This window comes from Lepisma saccharinum, chromosome 28 (assembly GCF_977018435.1).
Source record: "Lepisma saccharinum chromosome 28, izLepSacc3.1, whole genome shotgun sequence".
Classification (NCBI taxonomy): Eukaryota; Metazoa; Arthropoda; class Insecta; order Zygentoma; family Lepismatidae; genus Lepisma; species Lepisma saccharinum.
This window is the reverse complement of record NC_139256.1, coordinates 27,180,094-27,194,290: the sequence shown is the minus strand read 5'-3', so window position 1 is coordinate 27,194,290 and position 14,197 is coordinate 27,180,094. Positions and strand designations below refer to the sequence as shown.

Below are 14,197 nucleotides of genomic sequence, written 5' to 3'. Positions count from 1 at the left end.
TACTTAATGGTTTATGATCAACTCTCGTTATTTCTCGCTTCTGAATTTCATGTTCTTCCTCTATCACGTGTTCTGATAGTCCAGTTCTTGGGGTTCCTTCTTTTATGTCTTTGTCATGCTCCCCCCACCTAATTTTCATGCACCAGCAGGTTTGAGCCATATATTCTTTATTACACGAACATGTTATATTATAAACCCCTTTTTCAATTTCTGTTCTATTCTCCTTTTCTTTCCCATCCTTTTTATATTGTGTGAAATGTTTCTCTAACGTTCGTGGTGCCCTCATCCCGCATTTAATGCCAAATTCTTTAGCTACTCTTTCTACCTTTTCCGAAATTCATTTGAAATATGGAGTGGCGATATACCGTATTTACTCGTGTATAATGCGCACTTTTTTTCAAAATTTTTGCCCCCAAAAAGGGTGGTGCGTATTATGCACAGAATAATTCAGACAGCCAACATGAAACCGTACAGGGTCATTCCATGATTTTGGGACACTTGCATTAATTTTTCATGTTTACGGAACTATATCATGTTATATATCGTTGTAAAGCTTGAATCCTGCAGTTTCTGAATACAGAAACAGTATTCCATACAAGATAACGACACTAATGTGAGATGCGGTTGAAATAAGTTCATCAAAAAATGAAGAAACGTTCTAATTTTTATGGTACTTTGGATGAAAGAAAACATAAGGAAAAATACAATAAAAAATTAAAATGTATTACTGGAAAAATAATATGACACACATGGAGTGTGTAAATTCCTTAATGGAAGAAATCTTGTTCTGCTAACTGCTATTTGGAAGGTCCTGAATTTGCCTCGTAAAAATGTTACATTAGTCACGGAAAGAAAAAAGTATATATTTTGAAAAAATTGGAATGAGCAATTGAATAGGTATGACATCATTCACTCTTGATCAGCATAGCAACAGTTTTACAACCTACAACTAAGGAAGTCATTTCTTGAAACTGGATTGTACTGCGCATTATATACGAGTTATAATTTTTTGTCACTTTTACCCATCCAAAACCAGAGTGCGCATTATACACGCACATGCACTATACACGCGTAAATACGGTATTTGTATTTCTTATTCACCAAGTTAATTTTGTTTTCTTGCGTCTTTTTTCCCTTATCACTGTTTCTTTCTTCCCCCTCTACCCTACCCTTTTTACATATCTTGTAAGCTTTCCTACATATCTTATTCAGATGTTCCTCCTTGTATCCATTCTTTTTTTCCATCCTATAGATCCATTCTTCTTCTTTTTCCCTCTCGTTTTTTGAACTGCATAATCGTATTCCCCGGATGAAAAAGTCAAGAAAGAGGTTGTGTTTTGTTCTTTTGACATGTTCTGACTTGCTATGGATGCATAAATCTCCGGCAAGGGTTTTATGAAAAACCCAGGTTTTAATTTTTGTTCTGGAGAAAATGAAACTAATCGAATGCTGCAAAAAGGGAAAAATTCCAGTTGCCTTTGGGATCCCCAAAACCCACAAGGAGGGGTACCACTAAGACCGATCATTCCTATGTACTCCCACCCTGCATATAACTTAACAAAAACTCTTGTAACGAAAATTAAAGAAGTGGGAAATAACACAGAATTCAGCTTTAATAATTCTAAGAAAGTAAAAGAGAAGATCGAAAATCTAGAGTTAGATAAAGATGATCAAATAATGAGCTTTGATGTGGTAAACCTCTACCCTAACGTTCCGAGAGACAAAGCAGCCGACTGTTAATTTAGATTGCTTAGAGAAAAAGGTGCAGATATAGTTGTAGCTTGGGAATATGTACGGTGGTTTGACTTATGTACTAGATATAACTATTTCAGTTTCAACGTAGAAGTGTACATACAGAAAGAGGGATTGGCCATGGGAAACCCTATTTCAGGGATCGCATCAGGGATCTTCATGTATTTTATAGAAAAAAACTGCCTTAGAACAAATGGTAGGAAATATTAAATTTCGGGAGATACGTCGATGACGTTCTGGTTATAGGGGGAAAAGCTCATCTTCTGAAATTATTTGATATATTGGGGGAATAAGACCCACGAATTAAATTCACAAAATAAGAGATGGCAAAGGATGTAATGGGCTTCTTAGATTTAAAAATCATCAGAACCGGAACAAAAATTAAAACCCTTGCCGGAGATTTACAGTATTCTCGCGTCTATAAGCCGCACTTTTTCCCCCCGAAAAGTGGACCAAAAAATGGGGTGCGGCTTATACACGCGAATGATAAGAGAAGCATGTGCAGCTTATACACAAGAATGAGAAAACATTTGCGGCTTATACACGCGAATAAAATAAAGTGCAGATACTGCTAGGATACTAAAATACATATGTTGATTTGTTATCTTTATCACATAACAATTCATTAACAGCAAATCCAACAACAATACATCTGTAGCAGGCTTTGCAACAATATGATATCTTATCTTTAAACTTTTTTTTTTGCAACAATATGATATATTGAACACGAATCATCCATACTGTCGTATTGATCTGGAAACCATTCAGTAAAGTGAAGTTGTTAAAGAAAGTTGTTGGCCTGAGGTCAAGGTTGGTACTATCAAAGGGAGCATGTCTGGCAGAAGAATCAGCTACGATGCTTATTTTAAACTTAAAGCGATACTATATGCTGAAGGAAACGGCAACAGATCTGCAGCACGATATTACAATGTGGACGAGTCTAACATTCGTCGATGGTGAAATCAGAAGGAACAACTTGCTGCACCAAGTGGAAAGAGAAAGACATTTCATGGAAAAGGATCCAAATTTCCACAGGTAGAAGTTTTGGCCTTTGTGAATGAGAGAAGAAGTACTGGCTATGCTGTAATCGTAGACATGATACGTTTTCAAGCTCGTGAAGTAGCTTCAAAGTTAGACATCAGTCGTCAAGCTTTCCGAGCTAGTGTGGGATGGTGTTCGCGTTTTATGCGTAGGAAAAGTTTATCGCTTCGCCGTAGGACAACAATTGCGCAATGTTTCCCTGCAGACTTTGATCAGAAAATTGTTAAATTTCACAAATACGTGATTCGAAAGCGAAAGTCCAATGATTATAGCTTGTCTCAGATCGGCAACGTGGGTCAAACACCTATTTACTGGGACATGCCTATGTCCAGCACAGTTGCACCGAGGGGCTTGCACACCGTATCGATCAAGACCACGGGTGGAGAGAAACAACGATGCACTGTAATGTTGGGTCGCGGATAGAAGGAAACTGGAAAAGGATGGATGGAAGAAGAACTGGTATTGGACTGGATAGACAAAGTGTGGAATGGAAGGTCTGGTGCATTGCTGAAGCAAAAGAGTTTGCTGGTGTGGGACAGCTTTCATGGTCACCTAACAGACAGAATGCAGACAAAATTACAACAGTTGAAAACGGATGTAGCTGTGATTCCTGGGGGTCTAACGTCTGTACTGCAGCCCCTAGACGTTTGTGTAATTCGCTCGTTTAAAACTGCGTTCCAGCATCTGTATAATGACTGGATTAGTGCAGGAAACCACGAGCTTACAGCAACAGGAAAGATCAAACGTCCGACTGTCAAGCAAGTGTGTGAATGGATTCTGGCAGCATGGGAAAGCGTAAAGTTAAAGACAATTGTGAAGGGTTTTCTAAAGTGCGGCATATACAATGGCCTAGATGGTACCCAGGATGAAATGTTGTGGGATGATGATGCTAGTGATGAAGATGACAATACCTCTTGAGCAGAAAATATTGCAACGAGTAGCAGCAACGACAGTGAATAAGGGCTTTGAGGACTCAAACTGAATGATACGGTATTAATATGTAGATCATTGAACTAAAATAAAGGTTAAAATACTTTTAAAATACTTACTTGAAATTTGCTACCTACTCAAAAAAAAAAGTCAATCTTGCGGCTTATACACGAGAAATTTTATTTTCCTGAAATATAAGGCCAAAAAAGGGGGTGCGGCTTATACACGCGTGCGGCTAATAGACACGAGAATACGGTATACATTCATAGCAAGTCAGAACATGTCAAAAGAACAAAACATAACATCTTTCTTAACTTTTTCATCCGGGGAATACGATTATGCAGTCCAAAAAAGGAGAGGGAAAAAGAAGAAGAATGGATCTATAGGATGAGAAAAAAGAATGGATACAGAGAGGAACATCTGAATAAAATACGTAGGAAAGCGTACAAGATATGTAACAAGGATAGGAGAGAGGGGCAAGAAACGGACAGTGATAAGGGAAAAAAGATGCAAGAAAACAAAATTAACTTGGTGAATAAGAAATACAAATATATCGCCATTCCATATTTCAAAGGAATTTCGGATACAATAGAAAGAGTAGCTAAAGAATTTGGCATTAAATGCGGGATGAGAGCAGCACGAACAGTAGAGAAACATTTCACACAATATACAAAGGATGGGAAAGAAAAGCAGAATAACACGGAAAATGAAAAAGGGGTTTTAACATGTTTGTGTAATAAAGAATATATGGCTCAAACCCGCTGGGGCATGAAAATTAAGTGGGGGGAGCATGACAAAGACATAAGAGAAGGAACCCCAAGAACTGGACTATCAGAACACGCGATAGAGGAAGAACGTGAAATTCAGAAGCGAGAAATAACGAGAGTTGATCATAAACCATTAAGTAGGAATGTATATGAAGCAGCGTATATCTGTAAAAGGAGGGATAATAAACTACACAGAGAGGATGGGAACATTGAAAAAAATGGATTAAAATGTTCAAAGGTGGGATACAACAAGAGAAAAAATCGGCTTCCAGGTCACCCTGGCTGTGATCAACGTGTCTCCTGAAATAATAGATTTCGAGCTAGTAATAACATAACCCAAAGGAAGTAGGGGTGGGGGGAAAGGAATAAGAGGGAAATACACCGCACAACTTCCGGCATTCCATGAGAGGCCTCCTTAGACAGCTGTACTGCGTTCACTGAATCCCCTCTGGAAAAGAGTTTTTAACGTGTTTTAGAAAATTTGTTTTAGATGGGTTTTACGGATTTTTACATTAGGATTCCAACGTAATGGTAGGAATAAGGCGCCTACACATGTTCAGCTGACTTAAATCACATTTTAATCTTTCATCCATTTTTACCATACCTCTTGATCCATGTCTTGTTCGACGCAGCCAATGGTATAATTAAATTGGCATAGCCTATCCACTTCATGAAGGGAGTAGTTACATCCCGAAACGTAGTTTCATGGAAATCATATACTCACCAACGTAAGTACTTTTAGGTATTTTATAGATCTTTTCTTTTTATATTGTACTGATAATCCTTTCCTTCTAGTTTTCTAATTTGTTACGACTTATGTGTGTGTTTCTGTGTCAAACAAAGTTGTCTAATTCTTAGTTTTGGACTTTTAACCACTGTGTTATTTTTAAAATTACCAATGTTTCGGAGGCTGATTCTGCCTCCGTTTTCAGTGTAGTGTGTGATCTACTAAATGACATTGCAATCCCTGGACACATAATGTGTTTGGGGATGGTGTCTATAGAGAGAATAAATTGTTGCCTTGTAGGATTATTCTCGGTGGCCAAGGCTCCACCTCGTCTGTCGGTTACAAGGACCTCTTGTACATGAAGTTGCCAGGGAGAGTTATGAGAGGCCCAGGCTCCACTTCTTCTGGTGGTCACACCAAGACTGTTTCTCTCTGTAGGTTGCCAGGCAGAATTAATTTGCGGTGGCCCAGGCTCTACCTTGTCAAAGTATTGATACCGTTCGGAATCAACCCCAAAAAATGTAATGCCCTTTACAGATACATCTCCAACCCCGCTTGGTACAGTCAGCATAAAAACGAGGATCAGTGTAGCACACGTACTGGCAGAACTGTATGTCCACAACCATTCAGGGTCTTACAGTTGCACATAAGCGGCACTGAAGGAGCATTACATTTTTTAGGGTTGATTCCCTACGGTACCAATCCTTTGACAAGGTGGAGCCTGGGCCACTGCAAATTAATCTTCCCTGGCAACCTATATAGAAAAACAGTCTTGAAGTGACCACCAGACGAAGTGGAGCCTGGGCCTCTCATAACTCTCCCTGGCAACTTCATGTACAACAGGTCCTTTTAACCGACAGACGAGGTGGAGCCTTGGCCACCGAGAATAATCCTACAAGGCAACAATTTATTCTCTCTATAGACACCATCCCCAAACACATGTGTCCAGGAATTGCAATGTCATTTAGTAGATCACACACTACCCTGAAGACGGAGGCAGAATCAGCCACCGAAATGTTGGTATTTTTAGAAATAACAGTGGTTAAAAGTTCAAAACTAAGAATGAATAAATCATTGCTGATCAGCTATAAAGAAAAAGTTGTCTGAGTATCCACAAAAATGTCCTGCAACACTCGCAGACTATTAACTGAAGATTATGTAAAATTCAAAATTTATAATTTATTTTGCACCAGTGTTGTGTTCACTTGTATTTCGTGATAAATCATAGCCATTTCACTATTGCAGTGTAATTATTTGAATATTTTAAAATAATACTTTATTAAATTAATGTGGTATAATTGTAATATATATATTTAAATATTCTGAAAACATTCATTGTTACAATGTTCAGCAGTGGGTATTGTATTGGAATGGGTTCAGTCCCAATAATTTCAAGAAGGTACAAAATAAGAAAAATGTTGTGAAATGTGTACCAATGAGATTCCACTGATTTGAGAAAAATGGTGGAAAAAATCAAAAAAATCACAACCAAAAGAACCATGGCAAAAAAAGAAAGAAAACCCTGTTTTATTTTTCAAGAAAGCTGTTTTTCCAGCTACATTCAACTCTCAAGTAAAATGATATAGAATTGTGAAGAAACCCACAAAAAAACCTGTCTTTACAAAAACATCTGACAACCATGCGAGACACCCGGTTTCGATCCCTGGTCGAGGAGAACCAGCATGTTTTCCACCTATTCAAGCGGCTCCGGTGCCCACCCAGCATCGTATGAACTGGGTACCTGGAGGAAACTCTGGGGGTACATACGTGGGTTGGAAATTTAATAATGGCAACTATTTATTCTCAAATGATATAAAAGGATACCTCTGTGAAACTTTTACAGCCCTTCGATGTAGACACCAGCATTGTGTACAACCAGTTGCAAGAGATGTGGAGTATTTCTGCAGCAGTGCCTGTTCTGTTGATGGTTTGAATGTAGTGGTCTATTGCCTGAAGAATCACTGGAATAGTTTGGAAGCTTCATCTTGGGGATCAAATCAAAGTCACAGGGTCTGGTAGAGCACCTGCCAGCCCCAACAAGCTAACAAATCAGCCACAGGTTGCAACGCAGGTTGCAGGTTATGTTCCAAAAATGAACAGCAATACTGCACATTGACAGCCTGTCATGGAGGAATGGCGAGAATCACAAGAACTTTAACATTAGTGGGGTTCTGACTACACAACTTTAGACCGCCAACTCCAACGATACACTATTCCTCTCGTTACTGTGCATGTACCTAGTATTGTACCAGTTTACTGGGCAGTAGCTTAGGTATCAAACTAACATGTGGTATAAGTGAGAAGCACTGGTTCCGGTTCATGATGTATATACAACAGTGTTGCCACTATTAAATTTCCAACAGGGTCAAAATATAATATTTCAAAATTTTACACATTTCTTTTTCATCGATCGTCTTCAATTTCTTTATATTTCCTATTACCTGCATAATACATTTCCAAAGCCTAAATCAATACATACTGATACAAAATTAACTATCAACGATATTTTACCAGTATAATAAAATATTGCAACTGTTCCTTGAAAAACATGAATAGTCATTAACCAACTTATAACTGTATGAAACCAAGTAAATGTAATAGATTTTGTTTTGGAAAAGGAAACTGCATACTGAGAGACATTTTCTCTGCAAAGCCAGGACATATTAATTGTACATTTGTATTCATAAAAATAACAAAATGACCACATTTTTGTACTACATATACTGAAACAGTAACATTACTGGTGATTCTACCAATACTGATTCATCTAATCCCCAATACATATGTGTTCGCAATACACAATTTACGTAAATTAATGCAAAATTCCCAAAAGTCAAGGAACAGTTTAAAACTGTAATACATAACCTCACTGAAATGAAAGAATTATGAATCAAGTTCCACACTTAATAACCATACTAGAAATAATTTTCACTACAAAACATTGTACGATAATTATTAAATCTGCAATACCTCTCACTTTGCAGAGTGTGTTAACAATCCGTTCTGCATTTGCCTCAGACAGGAAAGGGTTAGAACTGACAGCATTGCTCACCGATGTGTCATTCGTTATACCAAGAGACCTCCTAGTCACCTCTGCTACGGTTCCTAAACCAAGTCCTGCTGCTAATCCTCCAAATGATATGAGACGACCCAGCCGAGATGATGGAACCGTCCTCTGTTTTGCTGTATCACTTAGCTGAAACACAAATCAATATTTAGAAAGGATAAAACACATATGGGTCAATCCATATGAAGTCATACAAGATAGTTGCATGACCATTTTCAAAAAGTTTATTTTTTGTGTGGCATGAGCATCATATGTTGACAGTTCAGAATCACTGTCATTTTATTTTTAATATCACCGATTTGAAGATGGCGGGCATTTTTTATCATGGCGCGCGTCATTTTCTCCATCTGTAAGCATCAGCAACTTTTTTTATCTCAGCTCTGGTAAGTAATACGACAATGAGATAAAATCTGTGATGTTAAGCACATTATAGGCTACAATTATATTTCTTTGTAATTTTCTAAATATTATTCCTTCATAATAAATTTTAAGGTCAAAATTGTGTATTTTAATCACTCAAAATGACATTTTTGGACATTTGTTTTAGGGGGAGGGCAGTTTGTTTGACACCTGTGTACCAATAGTGTGTGCTAAAATTATTTGAAGCTTGTCAATTTAATCCTTTTTTTTACAGGGTCATAAACATATACTTTTTGTTAAAAAAAATCCAAGTTCAGGGTTAAATATCTCTGGTGGGCATTTGTTTAAAATTCTGAAATTTGTACACAATACAGTACTCCATGATAAATAACTTCAGTAAAAATTTTGAGTTTGAGATTCAATTGGTTTAAGAGATACAAAACTTCAATATTTTGCATTAAATATATTGCCTAATTTCATTTCTTATTAACATTTTGTGTTAAAATTTGGCAAACTGTAATTTGGAATGTCAATGAACAACATTACAATGGAACTACAATAAAGTATATATATACGAGGGCGTGCTGAAAAGTAAAGCTTCCTATGTTTTTATTTTCTTTGTTACTTTGTAAATGCATTTTGGATTTTGAGCAACCATACATTGTACTTATAAGACTTTCCCGCTTCTCCATTGAAGGTTTGAAACTTCTATCGTCAAGGGGTGCTGAACTATTGCAAGGAAAATGGCAGCATGTTGGTGAAGCGTTTGAAGTAGCGTGCAGTTATCGAGTTTCTAACTGCAGAAAATGTGCTACATATTGACATTCATCTGAGACTGAAGACATTTTATGGAGATGAATGTGTAGACATCAGTACTGTGCGATCTTGAGCTGTTCATACTCATAAAGAAAACCCAAGATGAATACGATTCCGATGACCTCCATCAGTTGCATTTCGCGGCCTTCCACTCCATTCTCTCACATACGCTGAGAATTCTTCAGCTTTGGTTTTCTATACGAGCATGAATAACCCAAGATCGCACAGTACTGATGTCTACGCATTCATCCCCATAAAATGCCTTTAGTCTCAGATGAATGTCAATATGTAGCACATTTTCTGCAGCTAGAAACTCGATAACTGCATGCTACTTCAGGCGCTTCACCGACATTGCATGGTTACATGCTGCCATTTTCCTCACAATTGTTCAGCACCCCCTGGCGATAGAAGTTTGAAACATTCAATGGAGAAGCGGGAAAGTCTTTCAAGTGCAATGTATGGTTGCTCAAAATCCAAAATGAGTTTACAAAGGTAACGAAGAAAATAAAAACATAGGAAGCTTTACATTTCAGCACACCCTCGTATATATACTTTATTGTAGATCCATTTCAGGATTGTAATGTTGTTTATTGACATTCCAAATTACAGTTTGCAAAATTTTAACACAAAATGTTAATAAGAAATGAAATTAGGCATACCATATTTAATGCAAAATATTGAATTTTTCACGAGTTTTGTATCTCTTGAACCAATTGAATCTCAAACTCAAAATTTTTACTGAAGTTACTTATCATAGAGTACTGTATTGTGTACAAATTTCAGATTTTTAAACAACTGCCCACCAGAGATATATAACCCTGAATTTGGATTTTTTTTTTAAAAAAAAGTGCATGCCTATGACTCTGAAGAAAAAAAAGGATTAAATTCTCAAGCTTCAAATAATTTTAGTACACACTATTGGTACACAGGTACTTGCACAAAAAAATTCAAGTGACAAACAAACTGCCTTCCCCCTAAAACAAAAGTCCAAAAATGTCATTTTGAGCGATTAAAATACACAATTTTGACCTTAAAATTTATTATGAAGGAATAATATTTAGAAAATTACAAAGAAATATAATTGTAGCCTATAATGTGCTTAACATCACAGATTTTGTCTCATTGTCGTAGGACTTACCAGGGCTGAGATAAAAAAGTTGCCGCTGATGCTTACGAATGGAGAAAATGTTGCTCGCCATGATAAAAATTGCCCGCCATCTTCAAATCGGTGATAGTAAAAATAAAATAACAGTGGTTTTGAACTGTCAACATATGAGGCTCATACCACACAAAAAATAAACTTTTTAATAAATGGTCAAGCAACTATGTTGTATGACTTCATATGGATTGACCCATATGAAAGTTTGAACCGAGCAAGTTCCAAAGCACTGAATCTAATTCATATTGGTGTTAACTCAAGCCAATATACTTTCTTGTAGGGATAGGACAGATTACGTGGTACTCTATCAGTACCAGCCGATATGGGTATATCAGTGTTACAAATTAGTACAATATTGTTTCGGTATAATTTTTATGGATATACATACAATCTCCTTCAGATTTTTTAAAAAAAGTAAATATCTTAATATTCTTTGCATTGCAAAAGTATGGTTCAGGTGTCATACATTTATTAAGAAGGTCAATGAACCATTTGGAATTTTATATTGGATGAGAGGAATATTAGTTATTGATCTAGGTAAATTTTATATTGGTACTTTATCGGTATCGGACAAAATTTCATATCAGTCCATCCCTTTATTTTTTACCCAGTTTTACTTCAGTTTGTTCCCAACCTCCAATCTACATATTTTCAACGTTTCTAAACTACAGATTACTTGCATGACAGGCTGTCTGAAGCATGGCAGCCTTAAAACTGAAACTATAAAAGATTGAAAAAGTCAACTTTCTGTTCAGATAGGCTAACTGGCACTGATGCTACAGTTCAGAATGGGATTCGAACCACTGTGCCCTTACTACGAATTGAACCTGGAATTCCATCATTACAAGGCAACAGAACAGCATTAGCATGAAGCCACTGGTAAGACTCTTTCCTGTAATAATAACAAAAAAACTGCTTTCTTTTTCAACAACAGTACTCACATTTCGAGTTGCAAAAATGCTGCCTTTTTTGAATGGACGTTTTTTTTCGATAAAAAAAACAACAACAAATTTTGGCTTTTTACCAATTACAGCTAACCTATTTCACTTTGAGATACTGTTATGAGTTTACAGGTTTGTAGTGACATATTTTACAAGTAGCTAAAAAAATTACATGATACAGCAGCCAAGAGACACATATTGGTCAATCCCAGTCGACACATATTGCATAGTGGTTCAGATTCAGATACAATTTTAACTCTAGCCTACCAAGGGGGGGGGGGGGGAGGGGTGCAGGCCAACCACCTCTATTTTTAGATTTTGCATTGCTTGAAAATATATAACTTCTCTATTACTTTTGTTCATAAAAACATAGATGTAATGTAATGAGCAGGCAAAATGCACTTGGAGGGCTTATCAGGTGCCACCTTTGAATGTGTCTCATTCGAGGCACTCATGCCAGTGACAGTGTACAATTGGTTGGTAATGATGGTAATTATTGTAATTAATAAACAACTGCACTTCTACAAACAAAAAAGCATTAATAAAAAAATATTATGGATTTTTTTAGTTTTAGTGAATGATAAAATGTAATCCATTCAACCTTTTGAACCGAAGTGTGACAATGAGCTAAACATGTCACTTGAATGATGCTCGGACTCTGTTTTCTCAATGTTGTGCATCGTGCCACTTTAGTCTGTTGTTCTTACATGCACGGTGAATGTCTTGCTTTATGCTGAAGGAGACTGTGTCGCCTGTCATCTGTGACTTCAGTTTGAAAGCTCCTTCAACACCTCAGTCTTGTTTGTGCATGTGTGGTGGATGCTTGCTTACAGACTGAAGGGACCCATGTCACTTGTCACTTTGATGTGACCCTCCCCCCCCCCCCCTTCCTGTCATGTGTTGCTTCGGTCTGAATGTTCTCTCTACTTAACAAGATTGTTTGCTACTTCATCAGAGGTTAAAATTTAATTTAGCCTGTAAATCACAGAGAACAAGTGGAAATACTGCTGTTGAAAAAATATCGGTTGTTTGATAAATGAATGGGCCTTTGGAGTGGAATAAAGTAATGTTGTTGCGTTGTAATAAGAAGTGGTCTGAGGTTCAATCATCAGTGGAGGTAGAGTGCATCACATCTCATTTCAAACTGAAGGTCGTGTCATAATTAAGAAAAGAGACACACGGTAGGATATAAATACATACGGAGAAACTGGTACTCACTTTTATCTGGAAAGCTGTTTTTCCTTTTTCGATTAATTTCAGTGGACACTGCCACCATCCTCGTTGGAACTTGCTGTACTGTTGCTTGGCGTGCGTCTTTTGTTCGTAGTTCTCTGGCTGCCGCTAGGTGCACTGTTGTTAAATGTGCGTCTGGGTCTGTGTCGTCTGCTATTTCCGGGCAATAACTGTTGTAGTAGGGGAATCCAAGTGTGGTGCACTTGCCCGCTATCGATGTTTAGCTCATGCGGGAAGTGCATTACGGCATGCGGTTCCTTGATTTTGGTGTCTACGAGTGTGTAGGCAGTGTGTTTGACTTGAATCTTTTGAATTTTATGGCTATTGTATTTGATATGTTTAGCAAAACCAGTAGTGGGTTGGGCTTTTTTCGCATCTGATAGGTGCTGTTGGATTCTTTCATTGACAGATCTGATGGACCTGCCGATGTAATGTGCCTTGCATTCACACTCTGCATTGTATACACCTGGGTTATCAAGGGTGGAGAGGAAGTACCATTTGTGTTTGTTCAGTTTATCAGCTATTTAAAAATTGGGTTTGTGTTCTACTTTGATGCCATATGGGAGAAGGGATTTGGCTATGCGGCTGGAAGTGGTGGGATGATAGAGGAAGGCAAACCATTTATATTGGCCGCTGGAGGTTGATTGTGGCTGGGTTGCTTGTGGTTGGTTAGTGTGTCTGGCCTGATGCACGCCAAGCAACAGTACAGCAAGTTCCAACGAGGATGGTGGCAGTAGCCACTGAAATTAATCGAAAAAGAAAAAACAGCTTTGCGGATAAAAGTGAGTACTAGTTTCTCTGTATATATTTTATAAACTTTAAAGATCAGAAATGTATTTATGAATGACATTGCTGGGATCAGGGCATCAACTTGTAAGAAATAAATTTACTGGGCCGTGGTCTCTCAAAGGTTGTGAACCACTGCAACAAGTAGACAAAATACGTCACTACTTGCTCTGTGACCAGGTGTAGTGGCCATTTAACCATATTATACATGATGTACTGGAAAGACAGAATACAAATGCTATATTTTACTGCACACAAAATTTAATGTAATGAGATTTGATGCTAGATTTTCAAAAGGTAGAGCAGTATTTTCTTTTTTGCTTCATGTACATGTTCGTACAACAAATTCAAACTTTGAAAATCATATCATGCTATTAGGTTGTATTAAAAACACATACAAAACTAGTTATGTGAATATGTTTATACTATATAGATATATTCAATAAGCTTACCGAAATATGAAGATAACACTCGAAAAGAACAGCCCATTCAAAAAAGCCAGCTTTATTGAAAACACTGTTTATGTCTAGCTATGAATTTCATATTGTAAATTGTATTTTGTATTTAGAAGTGAGTGTATTTTACAGTAAGAAAATAAACGAAAACCATGGAACAGGA

The 14,197-nt window shown here is 37.2% G+C and overlaps 1 protein-coding gene across 3 annotated transcripts in view; it reads right to left on the bottom strand.

Moving 5' to 3' along the window:
• Positions 1 to 14,197, bottom strand: part of Coq8 (ubiquinone biosynthesis protein COQ8, mitochondrial) — a 68,050-nt gene that overhangs the window by 28,322 nt on the left and 25,531 nt on the right. For all 3 annotated transcript variants that reach the window (XM_083114173.1, XM_083114171.1, XM_083114172.1), the window contains exon 5: positions 8,188 to 8,413. In XM_083114173.1, coding sequence (XP_082970299.1) covers positions 8,188 to 8,413 — 226 coding nt within the window. The remainder of the gene's footprint in view (positions 1 to 8,187; positions 8,414 to 14,197) is intronic.